General features: G+C 31.1%; 2 protein-coding genes and 1 long non-coding RNA gene across 3 annotated transcripts; 1 reads left to right on the top strand and 2 right to left on the bottom strand.

Moving 5' to 3' along the window:
- Positions 1–1239: 1239 nt before the first annotated feature.
- Positions 1240–4256, top strand: LOC114179473 (vacuolar protein sorting-associated protein 2 homolog 1-like). The gene is made up of 5 exons (XM_028065823.2): positions 1240–1398; positions 1802–1932; positions 3325–3429; positions 3615–3875; positions 3969–4256. Exons 1-5 carry the CDS (start codon positions 1362–1364, stop codon positions 4101–4103), a joined length of 669 nt encoding a protein of 222 aa, XP_027921624.2. The 5' UTR covers positions 1240–1361; the 3' UTR covers positions 4104–4256.
- A 3820-nt stretch (positions 4257–8076) lies between these two features.
- LOC114177506 (RING-H2 finger protein ATL52-like) lies at positions 8077–14871 on the bottom strand. Its single transcript, XM_085670619.1, has 2 exons — positions 14515–14871; positions 8077–9064 (listed from the first exon to the last, which is right to left on the bottom strand). The coding sequence occupies exons 1-2, from the start codon at positions 14592–14594 to the stop codon at positions 8650–8652; spliced, it is 495 nt and encodes a 164-aa protein (XP_085526745.1). The 5' UTR covers positions 14595–14871; the 3' UTR covers positions 8077–8649.
- A 1820-nt stretch (positions 14872–16691) lies between these two features.
- On the bottom strand, positions 16692–18571 carry LOC146888016 (uncharacterized). The gene is made up of 5 exons (XR_014993565.1): positions 18443–18571; positions 17311–17417; positions 17135–17211; positions 16921–16985; positions 16692–16772 (listed from the first exon to the last, which is right to left on the bottom strand). It is a non-coding gene; the product is annotated as an uncharacterized LOC146888016 (long non-coding RNA).
- Between the last annotated feature and the right edge of the window lie 5116 nt (positions 18572–23687).

Consider the following 23687-nt stretch of genomic DNA (forward strand, 5'->3'; position numbering starts at 1 on the left):
TGTCACCAAACAGAATCATTTGCTACTACTATATCAACAACATTTATTAAAAATCATTTTTTAAAGGTAGAGATATATCCTAAATTACAGTAAAAAAATTTGGATTTTTTTAATAGAATAGAGTACAAAACAATAATAAACCATAGGAATCAGCATTCAGTGTCTTTTAAGATTCCACTAATTTTCTGCGTGTATTTAAAGGTTTTTATTTCGAACAAATTTCGACAAAGAAGTACCCATATTATTATCATTGGTCAAAAGAAACAAAACATTACTTTGCTTATTGCATGCTTACCTTTTTGGTTGCATTCTTAGGTAATTTTTTAAATTTTAAAAATAACATTATCGAAAAATCGAGTTTCCCAAAAGTGGTTCGACAAAGTTTTCCATAGAAAGCTTTTTTTTTTTTGGGAGTAGGAAAATTTTAATTTTCAAATTAAAATAGAAAAATACAATATTACTCGTATACAAATATTTAGCATGATAATAAATTTAATGTTTTAACAAAGATAACACTTTATTTCCTTGGGTGAAAATATATAACAATGAAAGAGATTGAATTTTGTAACTGTTTTCTCGTGGATATATATATATATATATATATATATATATATATATATATATATATATATATATATATATATATATATATATATATATATATATAAAGTAAAATACGAGGTTACAAATCATATATTTTTAATATTCATACATATTATTAATAAAATAATTCATTCTTTTACTATATACAATTTTTTTTTTCAATTTTATCTTTTTGATAATTATTTTTTAAAATTTAAATAATTATTCATAACAAAAGAATATTTTTCAATTTTATCTTTTTGCTAATTACCTTTCCGAATTTATAATAACTATATAATAAAAAAATTATTTTTATAAATAAGTTTTTAAAAAGTTATTTCGTGGTTTGTTGATATATTTTTTTTCAATAATTAAAAAATTATTTGTAGTTTAATATTTGTTTCTATAATAAAATAAAGTAGACATACATTGTTTCCACTAATAATAACACAAATTAAAAAATAAATTAGAAAATAATTTTTCCCATGCCAAAAGAGGAGAAAATAGTGGGGGACAAAGGTTAACCCGCTATTTCTATGGTTAACAAATAGGCCCAAAATTTTATATAGGGCAAAAAGGCCCAGCCTAGGCCCAGGCCCATCAAAGATGACAATTAGTTCATGATTCTATGGTTTAACGCTTGCAGTGTAAGAAAGCTGGACGCTGGAATCGGAAAGCAGATACATCTAACGCAGAACAAAAATCTTCCCAATTTCACCTGATCCGTTTCGGCGCAATTAACGTTAATTTTTTATTGGATTTCTTCTGATTCCGGCATCATGAGTTTCATCTTCGGAAAGAGGAAAACCCCTGCAGGTATCTTTGTTTTCTCTTATAAGTCAACTATTTCATTACCTTAGTTTCAAGAAAATTAAAATGTTTTAATTTTCTATTTATTGCTTGATATTATTATTATTATTTAAATTATTATTACACCTGAAATGTTAAATGCAGACTTTAATAATATAATACCATGAGTAAAATTTGAGCAGCACATTGATGTCGTTGTGACAACCAGAATTTTATCGAGCTATTCTGTGTGACATGTTTTCCATTTTATGCAAAATGGGAACTCTGGGAATAATGGTGATCAGTTTCGCTCATGCATTTACATAACCTTCAGGATGTACAGCTTTAGGTCGACATGATAGTATCGTTTTAATATTTATAAGCTGATATACTCTATGTTGATATCACTGTATGTGATTGTAATATTCAGAAATCTTGAGGGAGAATAAGAGAATGCTGGACAAATCAATTAGAGAGATAGAACGAGAGAGACAAGTTTTGCAGTCACAGGAGAAGAAACTGATTTTGGAGATAAAGAAAAGTGCCAAACAAGGCCAGATGGTATGCTGATTGTCTTTTGAACTTTTGTTAGTATTTGTTGCCAGTGGTTTATGTCTAACTCAAATGTACAAAATAAACTTATAAGATAATTATAAGGTGATGATTGCACTAGTTATGTATTATATTTGGGTATTATCTTTAGTCCATATAAGACTTAGGTGTTTCTCAATATTTTATGCTTTAGTTTTTGGTTGGAGCATTGTCTATTGCTAGGTTAGTTCTTCTTTACTGCATATCCTTAATACCCTCCTCTGCCCCCTAAGGTGGAGGGTGGAGTTTGAGTTTTCTGTCTGTTTATTCATTAGTCACAGAGGGTAGGTATGCGGATGTTGGCTGCTCACTTAAATACAATGTTCATATTATTTCAATTTTCATGTACTTTTAGTGTATGTTGCCAACAATATATGTGGCTGGAAAAATTGTTCTCCGTGTGTTAATAATAACAAACATGTAGGACTTGTTTGGAGATATTTTTTCCATAATCACTTCTAGGAGAGAAAAATAAGAAGGAAAAATGAAATTAGTGTTTCTCTAGATTAAAATTAGCGAATATGTTAGTTAAAAATGAAATTATTGGATTTCCTAGCTAATATGATTTTCTTTTACAATTTTGTTAAGCATAAGTTAAGTTTAGCCAATGGTGAAGTCAATTTTCTTTTTCCTTCTTATTGTTTTCTCCTAAAAGTGAATATAGAAAAGTTCCTAAAACAAACCTATGTATATAACGCATACACAGGTATTCACATTAATGTTGAGGATTAAACTGTGTACCTGTTCCTCTTTTAGCAATTGCTTTCCTAATGCAGTCCCCAGGCTCAAAACTATCCACTTAGGCATCTGCTTATTAAAATTGTTGAAGAGTGAGCATTCATTCCTTTAGAAAAGCAATGGACAAGCTTGCAATTTGGTGGAACTGATATCTCCTTCTGCTGTTAAATTTAGGGTGTCTTTAATGTGATGCTGATGTTATATTCTTCTCATCGTTATAAGGTGTTTTGTTTAATTTTCACTCATGTAAATGACTTGTAAACAAATAAATTGTGATTTTATTACAGCGACACTCAACTTGTCTCTTTGGGAAGTATATATGAGATGGCCATAATTTTAAACTCTGAAATTTAACTTCTTGCAATTCTTGCAGGGTGATTGAAACTGGCTTGCATATGATAAACTCTTTTTATTTTGATATAAGTACGCTGTTTTATTCTAGTAATATAATTTGGTAAATGCCGATTCTTTTGACCAATGAACTGATTTCTATGACAAACTTGATTTTTTCAGCAAATTTGTACTTGTGCTCATGATGGTATGTATTTAATTCTTAACACAGCCATTAAGTTGGGTAACCTCGGCTTTTCTGATGCTATGTTTTATTTATGCAATATTTTCCAGGGAGCTGTTAAAGTGATGGCAAAAGATCTTGTCAGAACTAGACATCAGATTGAAAAGTTTTATAAGCTCAAATCGCAGCTCCAGGGTGTATCCCTCAGAATTCAAGTATGTGCAGCATGCTATTGTGGTAGCATATGATCATTATAAGATTATAGTTCTGAATGTGAACGCTTGACTTTGGAAACTGATTGACTGGCTATTATTAAATTCCTGCAAGATTTGATAAAAACTAGTGTCTTTTCTGAATGTGAATGCTGAAATTTGGTTTCTAATGTTTCAAAATTGTTCAGACTTTGAAATCAACACAAGCGATGGGTGAGGCAATGAAAGGTGTGACTAAGGCAATGGGACAGATGAACAGGCAGATGAACTTGCCATCATTTCAGAAAATCTTGCAGGAATTTGAGTATCAGAATGATAGGATGGAATTGATTTCAGAGGTGATGGGAGACACAATGGATGATGCTTTTGAGGGGGATGAAGAAGAAGAAGAAACAGAAGAACTAGTGAATCAGGTTCTCGATGAGATTGGTATCAACATCAATCAAGAGGTAACTTGTTTACCCTTCCACTTAGATTTTTCAGCTGAAGTATATGAACTAGTCACTATAATGTTATCTAACAAGTTCTGATTTGATATGCAGCTTCTGAATGCACCATCAACAACTGTTGCTGCTCCAGCTGCAAAGACTAAAGTGCCTCAAGTTGAAACTGCTGGCGATGATTCCGCCATAGATAGCGATTTACAAGCAAGGTTAGACAATTTAAGAAAAATGTAATGTCCATTCTGATCAAGGGACTCCAACTTTTACTGTTCCTTTTTTTGTTGTACTTTTTCTTTCTAGTTTTGTAACTTGTTCAAGCTTAACTCTTCTGTAATGCTTTGTTGAAACAATATCTATGCATGTTGTAAAGTAGTACACTTTGAATAGATATATACTAATTATTTTTTTACTTTGTTGCTCCAGCTCTTCGTAATCACAAGAATCACAAAATTATGATCTATCTCTAACCTAAAGTTCATTTGTTTATAACATCAGTTGTTTGAGTTGTGTTGTATAAACTTCTCAAGTTATAAGAGACCCATTCTTAATGATAGTTCAAAGAAAGTAAAGAACTAACCAGATTAATCTTGATATGAGAACAGAGAAAAAAAAAAAGATGTGGAAGAAGATATATGCTAATATTAATAAATGCATATATTTATAATAAAAAAATGAGTATTAAAAACTACTTTAAACACATAAATTGGGAAGTGACAAGTGAAAGATACCTCTGAAAAAGATATCAAAATATCTAATTTTTAAATAAGCACCCAATTTACTTTAAATGATTCTTAAATTAATTAAATGAAAATTGTCAATCTTGATATCCAATCAAAATATATAATATCATGTATGGTTAATGGGGAGGCTTGAATACGTTGTTCCACTTTTAAATTTTGAAGATAAATTATGTTTAAATCATCACTTTAAAATGTTATAACTTCGTTAAATTATTTAACGTCGACTATACTTTTATTCCTTAAAAGATGTAATATAAAATTGAAATTTATTCGAATTTTAGTTTTAATACGAATTAATCTTCAAACTTTTAAATTAATTATATAATTCATATTTAAATTATTTATATTGTTTTGACACATTTTAATTTAAATATTTATAGAACGAAGAGATTAAAAAATTATTTATTTATTATTCAGTCGTTCACCTACCTACTTCTACTTTTGTTTTCTTTATTCATTCTCCATGGAAAGCACGATTCTTCTATAGTTATATAAATTGTGAAGCAATAATTGAGATATTAACTAAATTTGGTGCTAGAGAAATGTTGCAGTAATAGGCAATGGAAGTCAATTTTTTGAGAAGTCTTGATCATGGTTGTCATGATCGTTCGCGCTTCAAGGCTTTCTGCAACAGTAACATACTATTTCTTTTCCAATTATTTCTCCTTTATGGATTTCTCTATCCAATGGAATTTGCCATAGTTGTTCTACTACATTTTCAGTAATATTTTATTCTAATATACTTTTTAATTATGTTGAACATTTTTTTCCTAACTAAAACTTCTGAACGGATTCTACATTATATATTTTAAAATTTTAAAACAGAGAAAATTGCAAACAGCCATGTCATGAATTCTAATTGTATAGTTTCTATATGAAAGAGATGCAACATTACATGATATATTTACTGATTTTACTGTGTGCATGATTAATGAAAGAATAATCGGATAGAATTTGAACAAACCTATTATCTATAAATTGGATTGAGTTTATTTTTTATATTAAACTCAATCCACCCAACCCAAGCTATTTTAGAAGGTTGGGTTGAATTTTCAATCGGGTTAAAAGTTTGATTTTTTTTTTCTAATAAAAAGTTACAATATTCAAGTTTAAATTAAATAAAAAAAAGATAGTATTTACGTAAGATTTCACATGGTGAATTTTCTCGAAGGTCTTGGAGAAATGGCATAACCAAAATTTTTCAAATTTTTAATAAGTACAATAAAAAATTAAATTAGGTAGATTTTTAATTATTTTATAAAAAGAATTATTTAATATTAATAAATAGTAAAACACAAAATTATTTAATATTAAATTATCTTGTCTCTTATTTACCGGTTTTGTTCATCTTTCACTCTTCACATATTTTTTTTTCTTTTGAAAATAAAAAATAGTAACTTAAACACAAACTCATTATTAACTATTATGAGTCTTTTGTATATAGTTTTTTTAAGATTATAAAAGAAAAAAATAATTATTGTGAATCCTTTCGTACCCAAATTTTAATTGTGATTTGACTATCATAATTCTTTTTTTAATAATTACCTTCCTTAATATTTACGTAGATTTTGATAATTTATTTTTCAGTTTTGAATTCTTTTTAAAATGAAAGTATTTTTTAAAAGTAATAAAACAACATAAATCAATTTCTTTATCTATTCTGAAGCATAATTATATGATCCAATTGTTCATTTTTTGTTTTATTAGTAATAATGATTAAATCTATTAATTTTAAATGTATTATTTTAATTTTTCAAAATTATTGATCAAAATTCGTTACTAAAATTTAAATTATTCAATATGTAAAGTCATAACAAATTTATTTAAATTCATGTGACACATGTTAAAACATATATAATTTGTCCAGATTAATCAAGTTATCATCACAAAATGAATACTAATATATAAATACAATTAAAAATGTAAATTAAAAGAACAATATTGTGATACATGAAGTCTTCACAATATATCAAACATTACAAAACAAAAACAAAAACAAAAGTAAGACGAATTAAGACACGCATATAATTTACATTTTGAATTGATGTCAACTTATCAATTGTAAGTGCCATATGTTTATTTCCATACAATAAGCTAGTATAATTAGTACAATTACAAATTACCAAACATTTCAGTAATAATCAAACTTTGTTTCGTATAAAAATAAAAAATAATAGTCAACAAAAAGAAGAATCATAAATTAACACGGTCACCATTCACCTACCACGTTCATCCAAATAACTGCAGAAACACAGAGTAGAATCATGCAACACAGATTATTGGTGTGTTTTCTGCTTGCAAGAAACAACAGCGACGAACAACATAATGGAGGTAAACAAGAGAGGCAATAGATAAAGAAAAAATGACAAAGGAAAAAAGTGGAGGGGAATCAAAAACAAGAATGTTAGGTATGCGAAAAAGAAAACTCATCACAGTAATGTTTAGGTTTGTTTGTCTAATGTTAGGATTAATATGTGACATAAATGTTAGAGTTGATAAGAAGAAACGATGTACTCCCACACTAATTCTTAAGGTTGTTTGTTTGATGTTAGGGTTTAATTTAGATTGATTCAAATTTAATCTAATGAGGCCCAATTTTAAATCTAATTAGATTTGATTGGGTAATGAAATATTCAATTCAACTAACATCCATACATTTTATCTTACCTTTATGGTAAGACAACTCTTTACTTTACATATAATTCCAAAACATACATGAATCCAATAAATTATAGTGCAAAATGTTTTCATAAATTGTAATATATCTTATTCTTATATGTTACGGTTAATATTAAATCTAAAATAAATTTATTCTTGAAAATAGAACTATAATTTAAAATTTAAAATTAGAAAATAAGTTTATTTTAAAATTTTAATTATAAATGTTCAAATTAATTATTATTATTATTATGTTTTAATGTTTAAGTTATTAATTGATTATTAATATTTTATTGTTATTTTCATTTTTATGTCTACTAATTAACTACTTAGTTAATTTAATGTAAATTTATAACAAATATTTACTCCAACCAAGATGTTTATAAAGCAACCCAAACACAAATGACCCCACTAAATTATGGTGCAAAAGATCTTCATAAATACCTATTTATCTTTATTTACTATATTTTACTATGTCATACAAAATTCACACTGCACCTATGCTTTTCATACAATACACGTATAAACTTCCAATGCTTCCGACAAGCATCCCTAATCGAAAATAATAATAATAATAATAATAAAAATAATATTAGTTATAATAGTAACAAATTATTCCAACGTGTCTTTATAATAGCAAATAATATTAGTTATAATAATAACAAGTAATTTGTCTTTCTTTCTGAATTATGCAATGATTTAAAATTTAAAACTTCCATAGACAGCTACAGTCCAACAACAACAATGGTATCGTACCAATCAGAATAAATGGCCATAGATGTGACGATTATAATTTAAACAAATACAAATTTTAAAATCAGTTTATATATATAATAAAATGAATAAATTATTTATGAGTCAGCCTAAAGTGAACGGCAATCAGTTATTTAAAATTAAAAATCAGATCCTATCACTCACTCATGTCTTCACGACAACGAATCAAAATCAAAATCTTGAAATCTTACATTTTTATATCAGAAGAAATCTTGTTCGAAATGATTAAGTCTATTAGAGACAGCAAATTCTTGTTCCCACCAAGAGATATACTTTAAGATCTGCATCAACAATTTGAAAGTGCAGACTCTAAATTTTTATATTACTACTATGATTATTAAGCATTGGTTTGAAGGATATAAGAAGAAGAAAAATAAAAAAAAAAAGTGTGGAGTACTGAACCTCTTTTTGTGACGTAACATCAGGAACAAGGTATCCAAAGTTGGGTGCTTTAGCTGTGTGTTTGTGTCTGTTCCTTGTGGAGAAAGTTGTGAAGGACTGAGTGGTCACAATTCCAGCGCAGTGCCATACCCCACAAACCATCTTCCTCTAATTTGCATTTCATTCTGAATCAATTCCACAAAATCCATTCACAAACTCATAATTGCTCATTCCAACACACCACTACCCGATTCCAGCAATGCCTGCGAGAAACGCAGCACAGGTGTTCGACAAATTGGGCAGTCCAAGTGAGAGTAGAGCCACATGTCTATGCATGGAGCGTGGAACCAGTGCTTGCACTCTGGAAGCTTCCGAACTTCTTCTCCTTCTTCAAAACCAGATAAGCAAACTGAGCATTCATCATCATAACCCACAACTCCTTCGTTCTTGTACTTGAAGCTTGAAACCAAGTTGAAGTTCCTTTCACAGTTTTCTATTCTACTTTCCATCACCACCTCCACCAACCCATTTGCCCCTTCACCTTCTGACTGCATGTCGTGCCTTCTGCTCCTCCTGATGATGATGCAGTTGTACAGGGCTAATGCCGTAGCTGCAACACCCACCACTACAAGGCCATAGTATTGTTGGGTATTGGGCTCCCTTCCTATGTGGAGAAAAGGCCCAAAATTTGAGAAGCCCATGTCTCACTTAAACCTAGTGGAGAGGAGGCTATAAAATAAAGAGAGAGGCAGAACAATAGAGTCAGAATACACTGAAAGCCCTAACACATAGAGGGAGAGGTAGAGGGAAAATTCTGTTCACGTTTTTCATAGAGCTGTCGCAGTAAATTCGGCGCTGCGGATTCGTTCACCGTTGGATCGGGCTGAAATTTTTACAGCAGGTTCGGAACTCATTGCTCTTCATTCTGACCGGTCGGATCTTTGATACGAGGTCTGAGTTGGGAGATATTAATTTCGCACTGCAGCAGTGATTTGTAGAGGTTTTCCTCTCTTGTTCTTCTCTATTTGAAAGCTTTGTTGCTTTGTTATTTGGTTGGGTGTTGGCACTAATTTGTGCTATTGATTAAGACTCTTTTGTACTCTTGTTGATCATAGTGAAGCTATTTCTTTGGTCTGGACGACTCGTGGTTTTTACCCTTGATTTGAGGGGTTTTCCACGTTAAAAATCTTGGTGCCTTTATTTGTGCTTTTGGTGGTTTATTATTGCTGCTCTTTGATTATTGCTCCTCATAGATTCTTGCAAGTTAGGGGAAATTATATCCGCTGCATTCTCTGGTATATTGTTTGTTATTGTTTTCCCCATCAGAGTGGCATCAGAGCTCTTGGTTGGGCTATATTTACTTGCTTGAATGATGGAGGCAAATGCAAAGATGGTTGCTTTGAATGGTACAAATTATCATTTGTGGAAGGGCAAGATGAAAGATTTATTATTTGTCAAGAAATTGCATCTTCCGGTCTTTGCTACACAGAAGCCAGATTCTATGTCTGAAGAAGAATGGGACTTTGAGCACCAACAGGTATGTGGTTTTATTCGGCAATATGTTGAAGATAATGTTTATAATCATATTGCTAATGAGACACATGCCAGAGCTTTGTGGGAGAAGATTGAGTCTTTGTATGCTTCTAAGTCGGGCAATAATAAATTGTATTTGTTAAATTGCTTGATGAATTTGAGGTACAGGGAGAATTCTTCTATTTCTGATCACTTAAATGAGTTTCAAGGGCTCCTAGATCAATTGTCAGGAATGGGCATAAAGTTTGATGACGAAGTTATGGGATTATGGTTGCTTAATACTCTACCAGAGTCTTGGGAGGTATTTCGGGTTTCAATTACGAACTCTGCCTCGAATGGTGTTGTTTCTTTTCAGATGGCAAAGAGCGGTGCTCTTAATGAAGAGATGAGAAGGAAGGCACATGGTTCTTCATCTCAGTCTGAGATGCTTGTTACAGAAGCTAGGGGGAGAAGTCAGAAAAAGGAACATAAAGGTGGTAGAGAGAAGAGTAGGAGCAAGTCCAAGTCAAGATACAAGAATTTAGAGTGCCATTTTTGTCATAAAACTGGACACATTCAGAAATACTGTTTTAAGTGGAAAAAGGAGAACAAAGACAAGAAGGGCAAACAGAGAGAGAATGATCATGATGATGATGATCGTGTCACTACTGCTACAGATGGTGATCTTGTTCTTCTTCGTGACTTTGAGTCCGTTAATCTTGTATCTGATGAGAGCATGTGGATTATTGATAGTGGTGCTACACTGCATGTTACACCTAGGAAGGAGTTCTTCACATCTTACACTTCTGGTGATTTTGGAGTGTTGAAGATGGGTAATGATGGTGAGTCTAAAGTGATTGGTGTTGGTGATGTTTGCCTGCAAACCAACATGGGAGTGCAGTTGTTGCTTAAAGGAGTCAAACATGCTCCGGATGTCCGTTTTAATTTAATCTCTGTGCAGTTGCTTGATGATTGTGGTTATGACAATCACTTTGGTTCTAGTAAATGGAAGCTCACTAAAGGTAACTTGGTTATGGCCAGAGGGGAGAAACAATCTAAATTGTATTGGACTAAAGCTTTGGTTGCTAAAGACAGTGTGAATGCTATGTATATGGAGGCATCTTTGTGGCACCGGAGGCTTGGTCATATAAGTGAGAAAGGGCTTAACTGCTTAGCTAAAAAGGATGTGCTTATGGGATTGAGAAATGCAGAATTGGAGAAATGTTCTCATTGCATGGCTGGTAAACAAACCAGAGTATCTTTTAAGAAGCATCCACCCTCAAGGAAGTCAGAATTACTTGAATTGGTGCATTCTGACGTTTGTGGCCCATTAAAGGTAAAGTCATTTAGTGGTGCAGTTTACTTTGTTACTTTTATTGATGATTGTTCCAGGAAGCTATGGGTCTATGCTCTTCAGCGGAAAGGTCAAGTACTTGAAAAGTTCAAGGAATTTCATGCTATGGTTGAGAGGCAATCAGGCAAGAAGCTGAAATGCATCCGTAGTGATAATGGTGGTGAGTACCGTGGACCTTTTGATGTTTATTGCAGGCAGCATGGTATTAGACACGAGAAGACTCCTCCTAAAACTCCTCAGTTGAATGGTCTAGCGGAGAGGATGAACAGGACCTTGGTTGAAAGGGTTACATGTATGCTTTCAGAAGCAAAGTTGCCTAAGCACTTTTGGGGAGAGGCATTGCTTGCAGCTGTGCATGTTATTAATCTCAGTCCCGCAGTTGCTTTGAATATTGAGGTGCCAGACAAAATTTGGTTTGGTAAGAATGTTAGATATGATCATTTGCGTGTCTTTGGTTGCAGGGCATTTGTTCATGTTCCTAAGGATGAAAGATCCAAGTTAGATAAAAAGACAAGGCAATGTATCTTTATTGGCTATGGTGAGGATGAATTTGGCTACAGGTTTTATGATCCTGTTGAGAAGAAGCTTGTTAGAAGCCGTGATGTACAATTCATGGAAGATCAGACCATTGAAGACATTGATAAGGTGAAGAAGACCACACCCGAGAAAGACAGTAATCTCACTGATGGTAATCCGATGAGGTTGCCCACTCACAATTTGGAGAATGTTGAAACGGAAGCTCAAGACAATGAGCAACATGGTGATGTTGATGATCGACAGTTTGGAAGTGGAGTAGAGGTTCCAATTGATGATGCTCAAGAGGAACATGATGATGATGACGATCTTGGTGATATACCTGAATCACCTCAAGTCCAACTCAGGAGGTCTAATAGACAAAAACAACCTTCTACAAGGTATTCCTGTGATGAGTACATAACCTTGACTGACGGTGGAGAACCTGAGTGTTTTGAAGAGGCTTTGGATAGTGAAGAGAAGAAACAGTGGCTGGATGCAATGCAAGATGAGATGAAATCTTTGCATGATAATCACACTTACGACTTGGTGAAATTGCCTAAGGGCAAAAGGGCATTGGAAACTAGGTGGATTTTCAGGGTGAAACAAGATTCAAATTCTACACTTCCAAGGTACAAGGCCAGATTAGTGGTGAAAGGTTTCAGACAGAAAAAGGGTGTTGATTTCAATGAGATTTTCTCACCTGTGGTGAAAATGTCATCCATCAGAACTGTGCTAAGTTTAGCTGCTACTCTTGATTTGGAGGTTGAGCAGATGGATGTGAAGACAGCTTTCCTTCATGGTAATTTGGAGGAAGAGATATACATGAAGCAACCTGATGGTTTTCTTGTTAAAGGCAAGGAAGAATATGTGTGTAGACTAAGGAAGAGTCTATACGGTTTGAAGCAGGCTCCAAGGCAGTGGTATAAGAAGTTTGAGTCTTTTATGTGTGAGCAGGGTTACATGAAGACTACTTCTGATCATTGTGTCTTTGTTAAAAGTTTTTCTAATGATGACTTTATTATCCTGTTATTATATGTTGATGACATGCTTATTGTTGGAAAAGATATTTCCAAAATTGACAGGTTAAAGAAGACACTTGGCGAGTCTTTTGCCATGAAAGACTTGGGAGCTGCTAAAAGGATTCTTGGCATACATATCTCACGTGATAGGAGAGAAAAGAAGATTTATCTATCACAAGAGCAATACATTAGGAAGGTGTTGCAGAGATTCCAGATGGAAAATGCTAAAGCTGTGAGTACTCCTCTTGCTACTCATTTTAAACTGAGTGTTAAACAGAGTCCTTCAAATGAAGTTGAGAAGACCAATATGAGTAGAGTTCCTTATGCATCTGCGGTGGGCAGTTTGATGTATGCGATGGTGTGTACAAGACCAGATATTGCACATGCTGTTGGTACAGTTAGTCGATTTTTGTCAAACCCAGGTAGAGAGCATTGGAATGCTGTGAAATGGATTTTGAGGTATCTTCATGGTACAGTTGATATGAAGCTTTGTTTTGGAGGTGATAAACCTACTTTGATGGGTTACTCAGACTCAGATTTGGCTGGGGATATTGATTCCAGAAAGTCCACTTCGGGCTATTTGATAAAGTTTGCAGGGGGAGCTGTGGCTTGGCAATCAAGACTACAAAGGTGTGTAGCGTTGTCTACTACAGAAGCAGAGTTCATTGCTATTACTGAAGCATGCAAGGAGGTGTTATGGTTGAAGAAATTCTTGCAGGAGCTTGGTTTTAGGCAAGATAACTATTCATTGTTTGTTGATAGCCAAAGTGCTATCCATCTTGGTAAGAATCCAACTTTTCATTCTAGATCCAAACATATTGATGTGAGGTATCATTGGATACGTGATGCTTTGGATGCTAAGTTGTTGGAGTTGAAAAAGGTTCATACAGATGATAATGGTGCTGATATGATGACTAAAGCATTGCCAAGAGGAAAGTTTGAAGTTTGTTGTGAGATCGCCGGTTTGGCGGTTATCTCCACATAGTTGTGAGGGGGAGATTTGTTGGGTATTGGGCTCCCTTCCTATGTGGAGAAAAGGCCCAAAAAATTTGAGAAGCCCATGTCTCACTTAAACCTAGTGGAGAGGAGGCTATAAAATAAAGAGAGAGGCAGAACAATAGAGTCAGAATACACTGAAAGCCCTAACACATAGAGGGAGAGGTAGAGGGAAAATTCTGTTCACGTTTTTCATAGAGCTGTCGCAGTAAATTCGGCGCTGCGGATTCGTTCACCGTTGGATCGGGCTGAAATTTTTACAGCAGGTTCGGAACTCATTGCTCTTCATTCTGACCGGTCGGATCTTTGATACGAGGTCTGAGTTGGGAGATATTAATTTCGCACTGCAGCAGTGATTTGTAGAGGTTTTCCTCTCTTGTTCTTCTCTATTTGAAAGCTTTGTTGCTTTGTTATTTGGTTGGGTGTTGGCACTAATTTGTGCTATTGATTAAGACTCTTTTGTACTCTTGTTGATCATAGTGAAGCTATTTCTTTGGTCTGGACGACTCGTGGTTTTTACCCTTGATTTGAGGGGTTTTCCACGTTAAAAATCTTGGTGCCTTTATTTGTGCTTTTGGTGGTTTATTATTGCTGCTCTTTGATTATTGCTCCTCATAGATTCTTGCAAGTTAGGGGAAATTATATCCGCTGCATTCTCTGGTATATTGTTTGTTATTGTTTTCCCCATCAAGTATAACATGGTTGTGCTGGACTTGTCCGAGGAAGAGGGTGAAGGAGGGGGTGACACTACGAAGGGGCCTTGGAAATCACCCATTTCTGGAACTTTGGACTCGGCAAAATTAAGACAAGAACAACAAGTTGGGGAATATGTTGTCGACAACCAGACATCAATCAGAGAAAATCTCGTCTGGTAGCTTGGAGGGCCTGGCGCATGCAATTATAGACATTACCTTTTTTTTTTACGAAATTAAATTAATGTAAAGTTGTTAATCTAAATGCCGTGGTGGTTATGTAATCGTTGGAGAAGAAAAAACGATATTTTTTATTTGTGAGATATCATAAAATATGTTGTAGCAGTGTTGTTTTGAGAGATGAGAAGATAAGAAGTGTAGTAAATATGTAATACAATAATGAGTACAGACAGAGACAGTGAACACAGAGATGTGTGAGAAGGCGCAGAATTGTTGATAAATGTGCTTTTTTTTTCCCGTTGCATGCGGGTATGGTAATACTATGTATGTAATTAATATATATACACTTCTATATGAAACCCCTTTTGTATCCATTCAGAATGCACAATTGTATTTATTCGCCTCTCAACTCGGCTCCTTGTAATGTCTATTTCCAATAGGGACGTTTTGATTGACACATGCAACAGAATTTTCTGCTCTTTCATCTTTTCGTTTTTCACCTCTTTCGTCTTTTCGTTTTCAATCAAAAGCTAGAAGGGCCACACAGCATTCTAAGTATCTCCATAAGTTGGACGAATAATAATGTTTCAGGTTTTGTAAGTATCAAAATGATGCATTGTTTCGGCATAGTCCTGTAACCCCAAAATCATCCTTCTTTCGGGAAATTTCGAAAAACCAATTTTAAGAGAGTTACGAGAAATAATTCTAGAACAGATCTAGAAAATAAGTTTCAAAATGACTTTATTTTTTTAGAATGTAATAAAGGTGAACTTAACAGATGGGAGGAATGTAAACAGCAATAGCCCAATCCAAGTGCAACCAAACTTGGGCTAACCCAAATTATAGCCCAAAAAGAGTGCAACACGCTCAAAGCCCAATATATGGTAATAAAACACAACGAGAGGATGGACAAAGCAAAGGAGAATCTAAACTTTTGAAGCAAGAAGACAAAAAAAGATAACCTTAACTATGATTTCTAACGGAGAAGTTGCCACGTAAGACATAAGAAAACATGCTAAAAATTCCAACATCTCCTTCTCTCAGTTTTCAGAAACATCTCTCTCTGGCACACGCACCACAACCGTTTCACTTCTTCTCACTTTTGAAACAAGTTTGAGCAGAATAAGAAACTTGCAGGGGAAAGGAATGGCTTCAACTTCAGCAGTTTCAAACGCAATGGAAGGTTTGAGGTGAGGGCATCCATGAAAGAGAAAGTGGTGATTGTTGGCGCCGTCATTGGTGTTTCCAACTTTGATCCCGTGAAACGAAGCTGAGGGTTTTTCTAGAGTTTATCTGTGTTCTTCACTGTTGAACTCTCTCTCTCGTTTGTAACATTTGATTTTATCTCCCTTTGTGCAGAAACCAATTCTTGCAATGCAATGAATCATTTTGAGTATCATATAAACATCTTCACCACACCCACGCAAGAAAAATTGATTATACTGATATAAATATTCATCAAAATATGTCAATAATAGTATTTTGTGACAAAATTAAAATTGTTACTAATAGTTATGTCACTATTATATTTGTGACAATAATTTTAAATGTCACTAAAACTAAATTTTATTGTGACAAAAATAGTTGTCACTGTTAATTTTGTGTAATAATGACAATATGAAATATCACAAACATATAAGATAGTAGTGACAAATTTATTATCACTATTATATTTTTTTATTAGTAATAATAAAAAATTATGACAAATATATAAAAGAGTAAAACTAATTAGTTATTACTATTATTAATTATTATTATTATTATATTGCCAAATTTTATGTGATAATTAATTATTATCATTATTATTATTATTATAATAAATGATATAGTAATTGCAAATAGCTAACATGTTGTAATGAATAAATAAGTCACATTTACATTTTGAAAATAAATATCAATTAAAATAAATAAACATGAAATATAAATATATAACATCCATTACATTTAAAATTACAAAAACAAAAATATGTAATTATATATCCAAAAATTACATATAAATGATACCGAATTCTACTTTATACAATTACATTAAATAAGTATTTTAAAAATAATATATGACAACATCTTCAAAGATTTTGATCCTACAAAATAAAAATAAAAAAGTAAATCATTAATATTTAATAAAAAATAATCAATAATATATTATAAATGTAAAAGTATCCATTACATTTAAAATTACAAAAACTAAGATATGTAATTATATCAAAAAATGTACATATAAAATGATACCTAATTTTATTTTATACAATTACATTAAATAAGTATTTAAAAAATGGCATATGATAACCTTGATCCTGCAAAATAAAATAAAAAAATAAATCATTAGTATTTAATAAAAAATAATCGATAATATATTATAAATGTAAAAATATCCATTACATTTAAAATTACAAAAACTAAGATAAGAAATTATATATCCAAAAATGTACATATAAAATGATACCTAATTTTATTTTATACAATTACATTAAATAAGTATTTAAAAAATGGCATATGACAACATCTTCAAGTATTTTGTACCTAAAAAAAAAGTAAGTCATTAGTATTTAATAAAAAATAATCGATAATATATTACAAATTTAAAAATATAATCATTGATATTAAACAAAATACTCCTACCTTGCAAGTGTGTTGGTCTTGTTCTTAAGGTACAAATCCAAAATGCTTAACTAACGGTACATGCTTTTGAATCTTTTTTTCTCTCCATCCATATTTTTTAAATTGTCCTGTACAATATTAATATAAAATAGTTAACAAAAAAAATATTCATGATAATAAAATAAATTTGTATGAATATGATTATACCAAACATAAAATAAATTTAATGGTAATATCACATTCAATATGTCAATATATGTAACAAATCAATATTAATAATGATGTATAACAAGATGGTTAATTGTCATGGGGTGATTATGATTATTTTTTATGTTTATTTTCCCTATGAAGTGTTTTAAGTATTTTTCTAAGTGTTTCCATACCTATATGGAGGCCTAATGTTTTAGTGCTTCCTCTTTTTAGAGCTTAATCAACATTCACATAAGGCTTGTAGTGGAATTTAGTTTTCCAATCGAGACTCTTCTTCAAACAAGAGTATAACTTTGTGTCGATGCTAAATTTTGTGGATTCAAGCATATTATCATTGGTTTGAGCTATTTTAGGAGAGAAAAATGAAACTGAGAAGAAAACATTTTATACTAAAAGTTGAATGGGTAGAGAAAACTACATGGAGTTATTCAAGCACTCATCAAATTTCACATGTAGAGGAAGCATTATGTTTTCTTATCGATATTAAATTAAATTTTGAAAGATGCGAAATAAATTCTCACTACCAAAATCAATGTGTTATTATTTAAAAAAATGAAACAATTAAATTTTTACAACATTTTTCCCTGGAGTAAAGAGGTAGGTGGAAATTTTTAGGTTTCATTCCTAGTTAATACTCACATGATTATTATTACTATTGGAGTTTCACATCAAAAAAAGTTACATATTTTCATAGATCAATGGCAGAAAAGAACAATATTCTCATAAGTCAGGCATAACAAAAGAGGAGATGAACAATGCCTTATTGAAAGACAACAAATTAAGAAAGAAAGAGAAATTAATACCTTAGAGAGATTAGTTCCTTCTACTTATGGACAAGATTTGATTAACATATAGTCATTAAAAAGCATGATGATGATAAACAATATGTATGACAATAAGAAATTAATGGAGTTCCAAATTTTGAAAGATATATAAGACCAACCTGTTGGGGGTGAAACAATGAGAGTGAGATGTCATTGGAGGTGGAAAGGAACACAAATAGAAGTGGGATGTTGGTAGGGGTGGAGAGAAACACAAATAGAAGTGGGATGCGGTGGAGATGGAATGCTATAAAAGTGGAACACTAGAATTGGAAACTGTTCTTCATGATCTACATTTTATAAAACTAAAATAAAATCTGGAAGTTAAAACCAATATTAGACTACACCTAAAAAAAAACTATCCTAATTTTGTTTTGTATAAAAATAACTGAATTTTAAACGTGACAACTAAAAATGGATAAATGCTAATGTTAAAAATGTTCATTTTTATATATTAAAATAAAAATTAAGCAAACAATTTTATCATTAGAATTTTTTAGACGGTTGGATTTTATATATAATAACAAATTTAATATTTAAACAAACAAACTGTATAATTGTATATTTTTCATTAATAACAACCTAATAAATATAATTGTGTAATTTTATATAATAATAATAATAATAATAAACAAATTTTCTCAATTTTTTAAAACAAATTCACTGTATAACATGTATTAGAAATAATTATCAATCTTATTTTTAAAAAATATAAAATTAAAGATAAGGTTTGATAAAAATATCTAAAGAAATTCTTTATTAATATTGTAGTAAGATTTTATTATTACTTATTTAAGATTTATTTTTTAATTTATTAAAAATATTATTCGACATATTTAATTTAAAATCATAATTTACTATATTTAAGATTTGATTTAGTATATTAAATATTTATATAAGGTACTATTTAATTGTGAGATGTTTTTACATATATCTAAAAATATATCACAAAAATCCTTATCTATTATTCAAATAACTTGCAAGATATTTTGGGTATTTTCACTTAGGTCTATAAATACATTTCATATATTTACTCAATTTTCTCACTCACTATAATACTCAACTATATTTTTCTTTATATTTTATTTTGGTTAAAGATGACAACGAATAAGACATGGTAGAACCTATTTGTTATCCGTTGTGTTTGAAAAATCTGTTTTGTTATTTGTCTTTAGCGCTGTCAAAACGAGTAATCCGGCCCGACCCGGCTCGATCCACCACGGGTTGATGATTTAGTGAGTCAACCCAACCCGACTCACTTTTTAGCGAGCCAAAAAAATTTGAACCCGACCCGGCCCACCACGGGTTGACGGGTTAAACAGGTTGGCTCACGGGTTCACTTAATTAAAAAAAATATTATTTTTTATTTTTTTTCAGTCAAAATTAAATTGTAATTCTAATTAAAATCTAAATAAACTTTAATACAATCCAAATACAATCTAAAATAAAAAAATACAAATTATTTATGTATTGGATAAAAAAATAACTTAACATGACCTAAATGTAAAGCCCAACTTAATAAAAAATAAATAAAAATACTTGTGTGACCCTTTTATCTGCGTTGGTGAGCCAATCCGGGTCACCACGGATTCAACCTAGATGAGCCGAGTCAAAAATCAACCTGTATTAAAATTTATAAAAAAATTTCAACCCAACCCAATCCGAACCCGTGGTAAGTCTGGTTGGCTCGGGGATTCCAACCTATTTTGACAGTCTATTTATCTTGTTACTTATCGAGTATTTGTGAAAAATTTTCTTGTGAATATTTTTTTATACGTGCCTATTTGTCTTGTTACTTATCCACATCTCTAATTTTGAAGGTCAAAAGTACAACCTAATATTATATCGAAATCATCTGAAAAACATGTAATAACAATATAAATGAAGTAGTATTATCTTCATCATTTTCCTCTAAACCAACGGCTGATAATAAACAGATGTGTTACAGTAATAAGTATGGATAAATTGGTATTTTTCTTAATAGTTTCTTTTCTTCACTATATTAATTATAGTAGATGTTTTTAGTTACTATACAATAAATGTTATACTTTAATGAAATTAATCTCTTTTTTATATACAAATTGGCGGAACACTAAGACAGGTGATCCAATTATTAGTTAAAAGAATTAAAATGATAGATCTCAATGATTTTAAGATTTTTTTCTTTTAAAAATACATATGTTATTATCAAATTTAATGATTCTAACTAAATTTACTTACTTTAATGTGAATATAATTTTATTTGTTATTTATTTTGTTCAATTTAATATCTTTATTATTGAAATAATTAATTAATTTCTTTAATTTTAAAAATGCAATATACTAAATAATGATAATAAATTTTTCTATAATAATGAGTATGAGATGGCAAAATCGTCCCATCGCACCTGGTTGCTATCGTATTATAGTGGATTGTTTACTTCTTTTATTTTGATTTGTTGTTTTTTATGTGAAGTTAAGCTTTTGTTACATTAAAATTATTTTATCATTTGATTTTTTTCATGTGTATCAAATAAATTATTAATTATAACTATGTAATGCTCATAGACACTTTTATTTTTTAAATAAAGTAAAATTAAATTAATAATTATTGAAGTAAAAATAAAATTCTTTAAACGTCATAATTAGCTATTAAATTTTATAAAATTTAATATTTATTAATTATTGGTGATCGATATTCCGCAGGATAATTTTTTAAAACATCATGTGACTCATGGGATAATGCAATACTTTTAAGATTCATTCAGGTTCCAAATTTTAAAAAATGTAATATAATAACCATTCTATATGTTAAATTGGCAACATCCTCAATCCACCGTAGATTAATTACTTAGTGAGTCAATTCAATCCGACTCATTTATTAACGAGTTAAAAAAATTTGAATCGGATCTAACCCACCACGGGTTGATGGGTTAAATGGGTTGGTTCACGGGATCACTTAATTAAAAAAATACAATTTTTTATTTTTTACAAAATTATAATTAAAATCTAAATAAACTTCAATACAATCCAAATACAAACCAAAATTACATAAAATACAAATTATCCATGTATTAGCTAAAAAAACAACTAAACCTGACCCAAATGCAAAGCTCAACTTAACAAAAAACACTTTGTGACCCTTTATATGCGAGTTGGTGAGCCAACTTGACTCACCACAGGTTCAACCCGGATGAGCCGGGTTCTAGGTGGACCGAATCAAAAATCAACCCGTATTGAAATATGTAAACAAATTTCAACCCAACCCGGTCCAAATCCGTGATGGACATGATTGGCTCACGAATTCAAACCCATTTTGACAGCTATAATCCACATAGTTTAGTTTTATTAATTACCGTTGTGTATTTATTAAAAGATACATTATACTTAAATTAAAACAATTAATATTAATCTATTAATTATTTTATTGATAATTAAGGTATTTTATTAAATTTGTATTAATGAGACGGAGCTAAATAAATAATACTACATAAGACATCTTTATCACAAGCATAATCATTAATTTAAACCATGAGATTGTAAAATCTTCTTATTCTCATATAGCACAAAATTTAAAATAAATTTCATAGTCATAAAATTAAAACAGTATTTGTTTGCCAAAAGTAATTTTTTCTCCTAAGATCCGTCATACAAAATTAAAATGGAAGTGGTATAATTTTTTTTTTATCGGAGTAAAAGTTACAATAAATTTAAAAAACGAAGTGACATCATGATACCTAACAGAATAAAATAAGATCTTACATAAGACTTTGCGAGCGAAATGACCAACCATAATTAAAACAAGTATTATTTTTCCTGAGTGTTTCAAGGGCAAGGATTTTGAGATGACCGGATAATAATTGTTAGAAATAAATTAATAAGAATTTATATCTATATATATTTGGTTGAGATGACCGATTGACTCATATTTTTTTTTGACTTATTTTCAATTCATCATTTTAATTATTTTTTAATTATTTATTTTAATTTTTTTGAGTGATATCATGATCTGATGATATATGGATGATTGAAGTGATGATTAAAAGTAAATAAAAAAGAATATCAAAATATCATTATCTAGTAATACATATTTGATTTAAGGTACTAATTGTTGGGAGAGCTTGGATGGAAACTCTGAAAAGTGATTAAATAGTCGAAATCCAAGTTTGGATATTTTTTCTGGTTATAATTGAAGATCTGATTCAGTGGTTTAGGAGAAGAGCAATTAAGCAAAGCATAAAGGGAAAATAAGATTAGGGATAAGTTTGGTTATTGGTGAAACTTAAATGAGACATGATCTTGGTACCAAAGAATGCAATATAGAATGAGTGAAACGCAAGTTGGCAACGTTAACGGGTCACCTAACAGAGGTGATGTCAACCTTGTAAAGTTGATTTTGTTAAAGTGTGGATTTTTCAAAAGTGTGTATGAGTGTCTTTGCGAAGGGGAATAAAAGGATGATGAGATATTAAAAATTATGGTAAAATAATTAAAAAGTGTCATTAGGGCATAATTAAAGAGCGTGGATTATTATAGTTGGATTGCTGGAATTGGGTCCAACCAATGATGAAGATATCTAAATCTTCCATTATTTTAAGAAAATAGCTTTCATTGGCCAAACTAGAGTTGAGCTCCTTTCCAACCTATTTGCTGGAAATGCAAGGAACAAAGGGAAACAAAAGCAAAAGTAGATTCCCACCGCACATGTTATGTACTACACAATGTCTAATTTGTCTTCATTTTATTTATATCATCACATTTTCATTCACTCATTTCCTCGAACACATACCATACTTGTTTTTCCTCATTCTATTTTGCAGTGACGCTCTGAGGCTCTGAGGTGATGGACAAATGATGGTCTAAGAATTATAGGTGTAGGAGTATGAATGAGTATGAATCTACCCAGGAGGAAAAGGTCCACTCCTTCAAAATGCAAAATCTAAACCAGAACCACTCAAGTGGGCCTTCTCTTCTGAGATCAGGAAATTAGGCTGCCACAAAATGGGTCCACCAATAAAGACATCTGCACAATCACAGAGAAATACAAACAAACCATGGAATTATCAACTATGAAGTAGAACACATCTATAAGAGAATAAAAAGTAAGGGGGAAATTGGAAAGTAAAAAGGAACCAACCTCAGTAGGAAGGGATAAGCATGGAGAAGTGAAGTTCAGTTCCATCCCAAAACAGAACCTTTGGGTCCCTTTGTCATCTTGTTGGGGTCACTGTTTACACTCAGAACTCTACTGCTTTCTTTTAACCTCATACACAATCAACACCGGAATAATTTTTATTTCTCACCCAATATTAGCCATTTGCTACAGCAAAATAAATTATAAAATTAGTCAAAAGTTCCTCACATCGCTCATCTGAGATTCTGTTCTTC

This window comes from Vigna unguiculata, chromosome 3 (assembly GCF_037176805.1).
Source record: "Vigna unguiculata cultivar grain cowpea cultivar isolate G323 ecotype 2 chromosome 3, ASM3717680v1, whole genome shotgun sequence".
Classification (NCBI taxonomy): domain Eukaryota; kingdom Viridiplantae; phylum Streptophyta; class Magnoliopsida; order Fabales; family Fabaceae; genus Vigna; species Vigna unguiculata.

Excerpts from the sequence above, each read along its gene's own strand:
- LOC114177506 (XM_085670619.1), bottom strand. The coding sequence starts at position 14,594 with ATGGGTGATTTCCAAGGCCCCTTCGTAGTGTCACCCCCTCCTTCACCC. Across the intron at positions 9,065-14,514 it reads AAGTCCAGCACAACCATGTT|ATACTATGGCCTTGTAGTGG; the intron begins ATACTTGATGGG and ends CAATACCCAACA.
- LOC114179473 (XM_028065823.2), top strand. The coding sequence starts at position 1,362 with ATGAGTTTCATCTTCGGAAAGAGGAAAACCCCTGCAG. Across the intron at positions 1,399-1,801 it reads AAAGAGGAAAACCCCTGCAG|AAATCTTGAGGGAGAATAAG; the intron begins GTATCTTTGTTT and ends TGTAATATTCAG. Across the intron at positions 3,430-3,614 it reads GTGTATCCCTCAGAATTCAA|ACTTTGAAATCAACACAAGC; the intron begins GTATGTGCAGCA and ends AAAATTGTTCAG.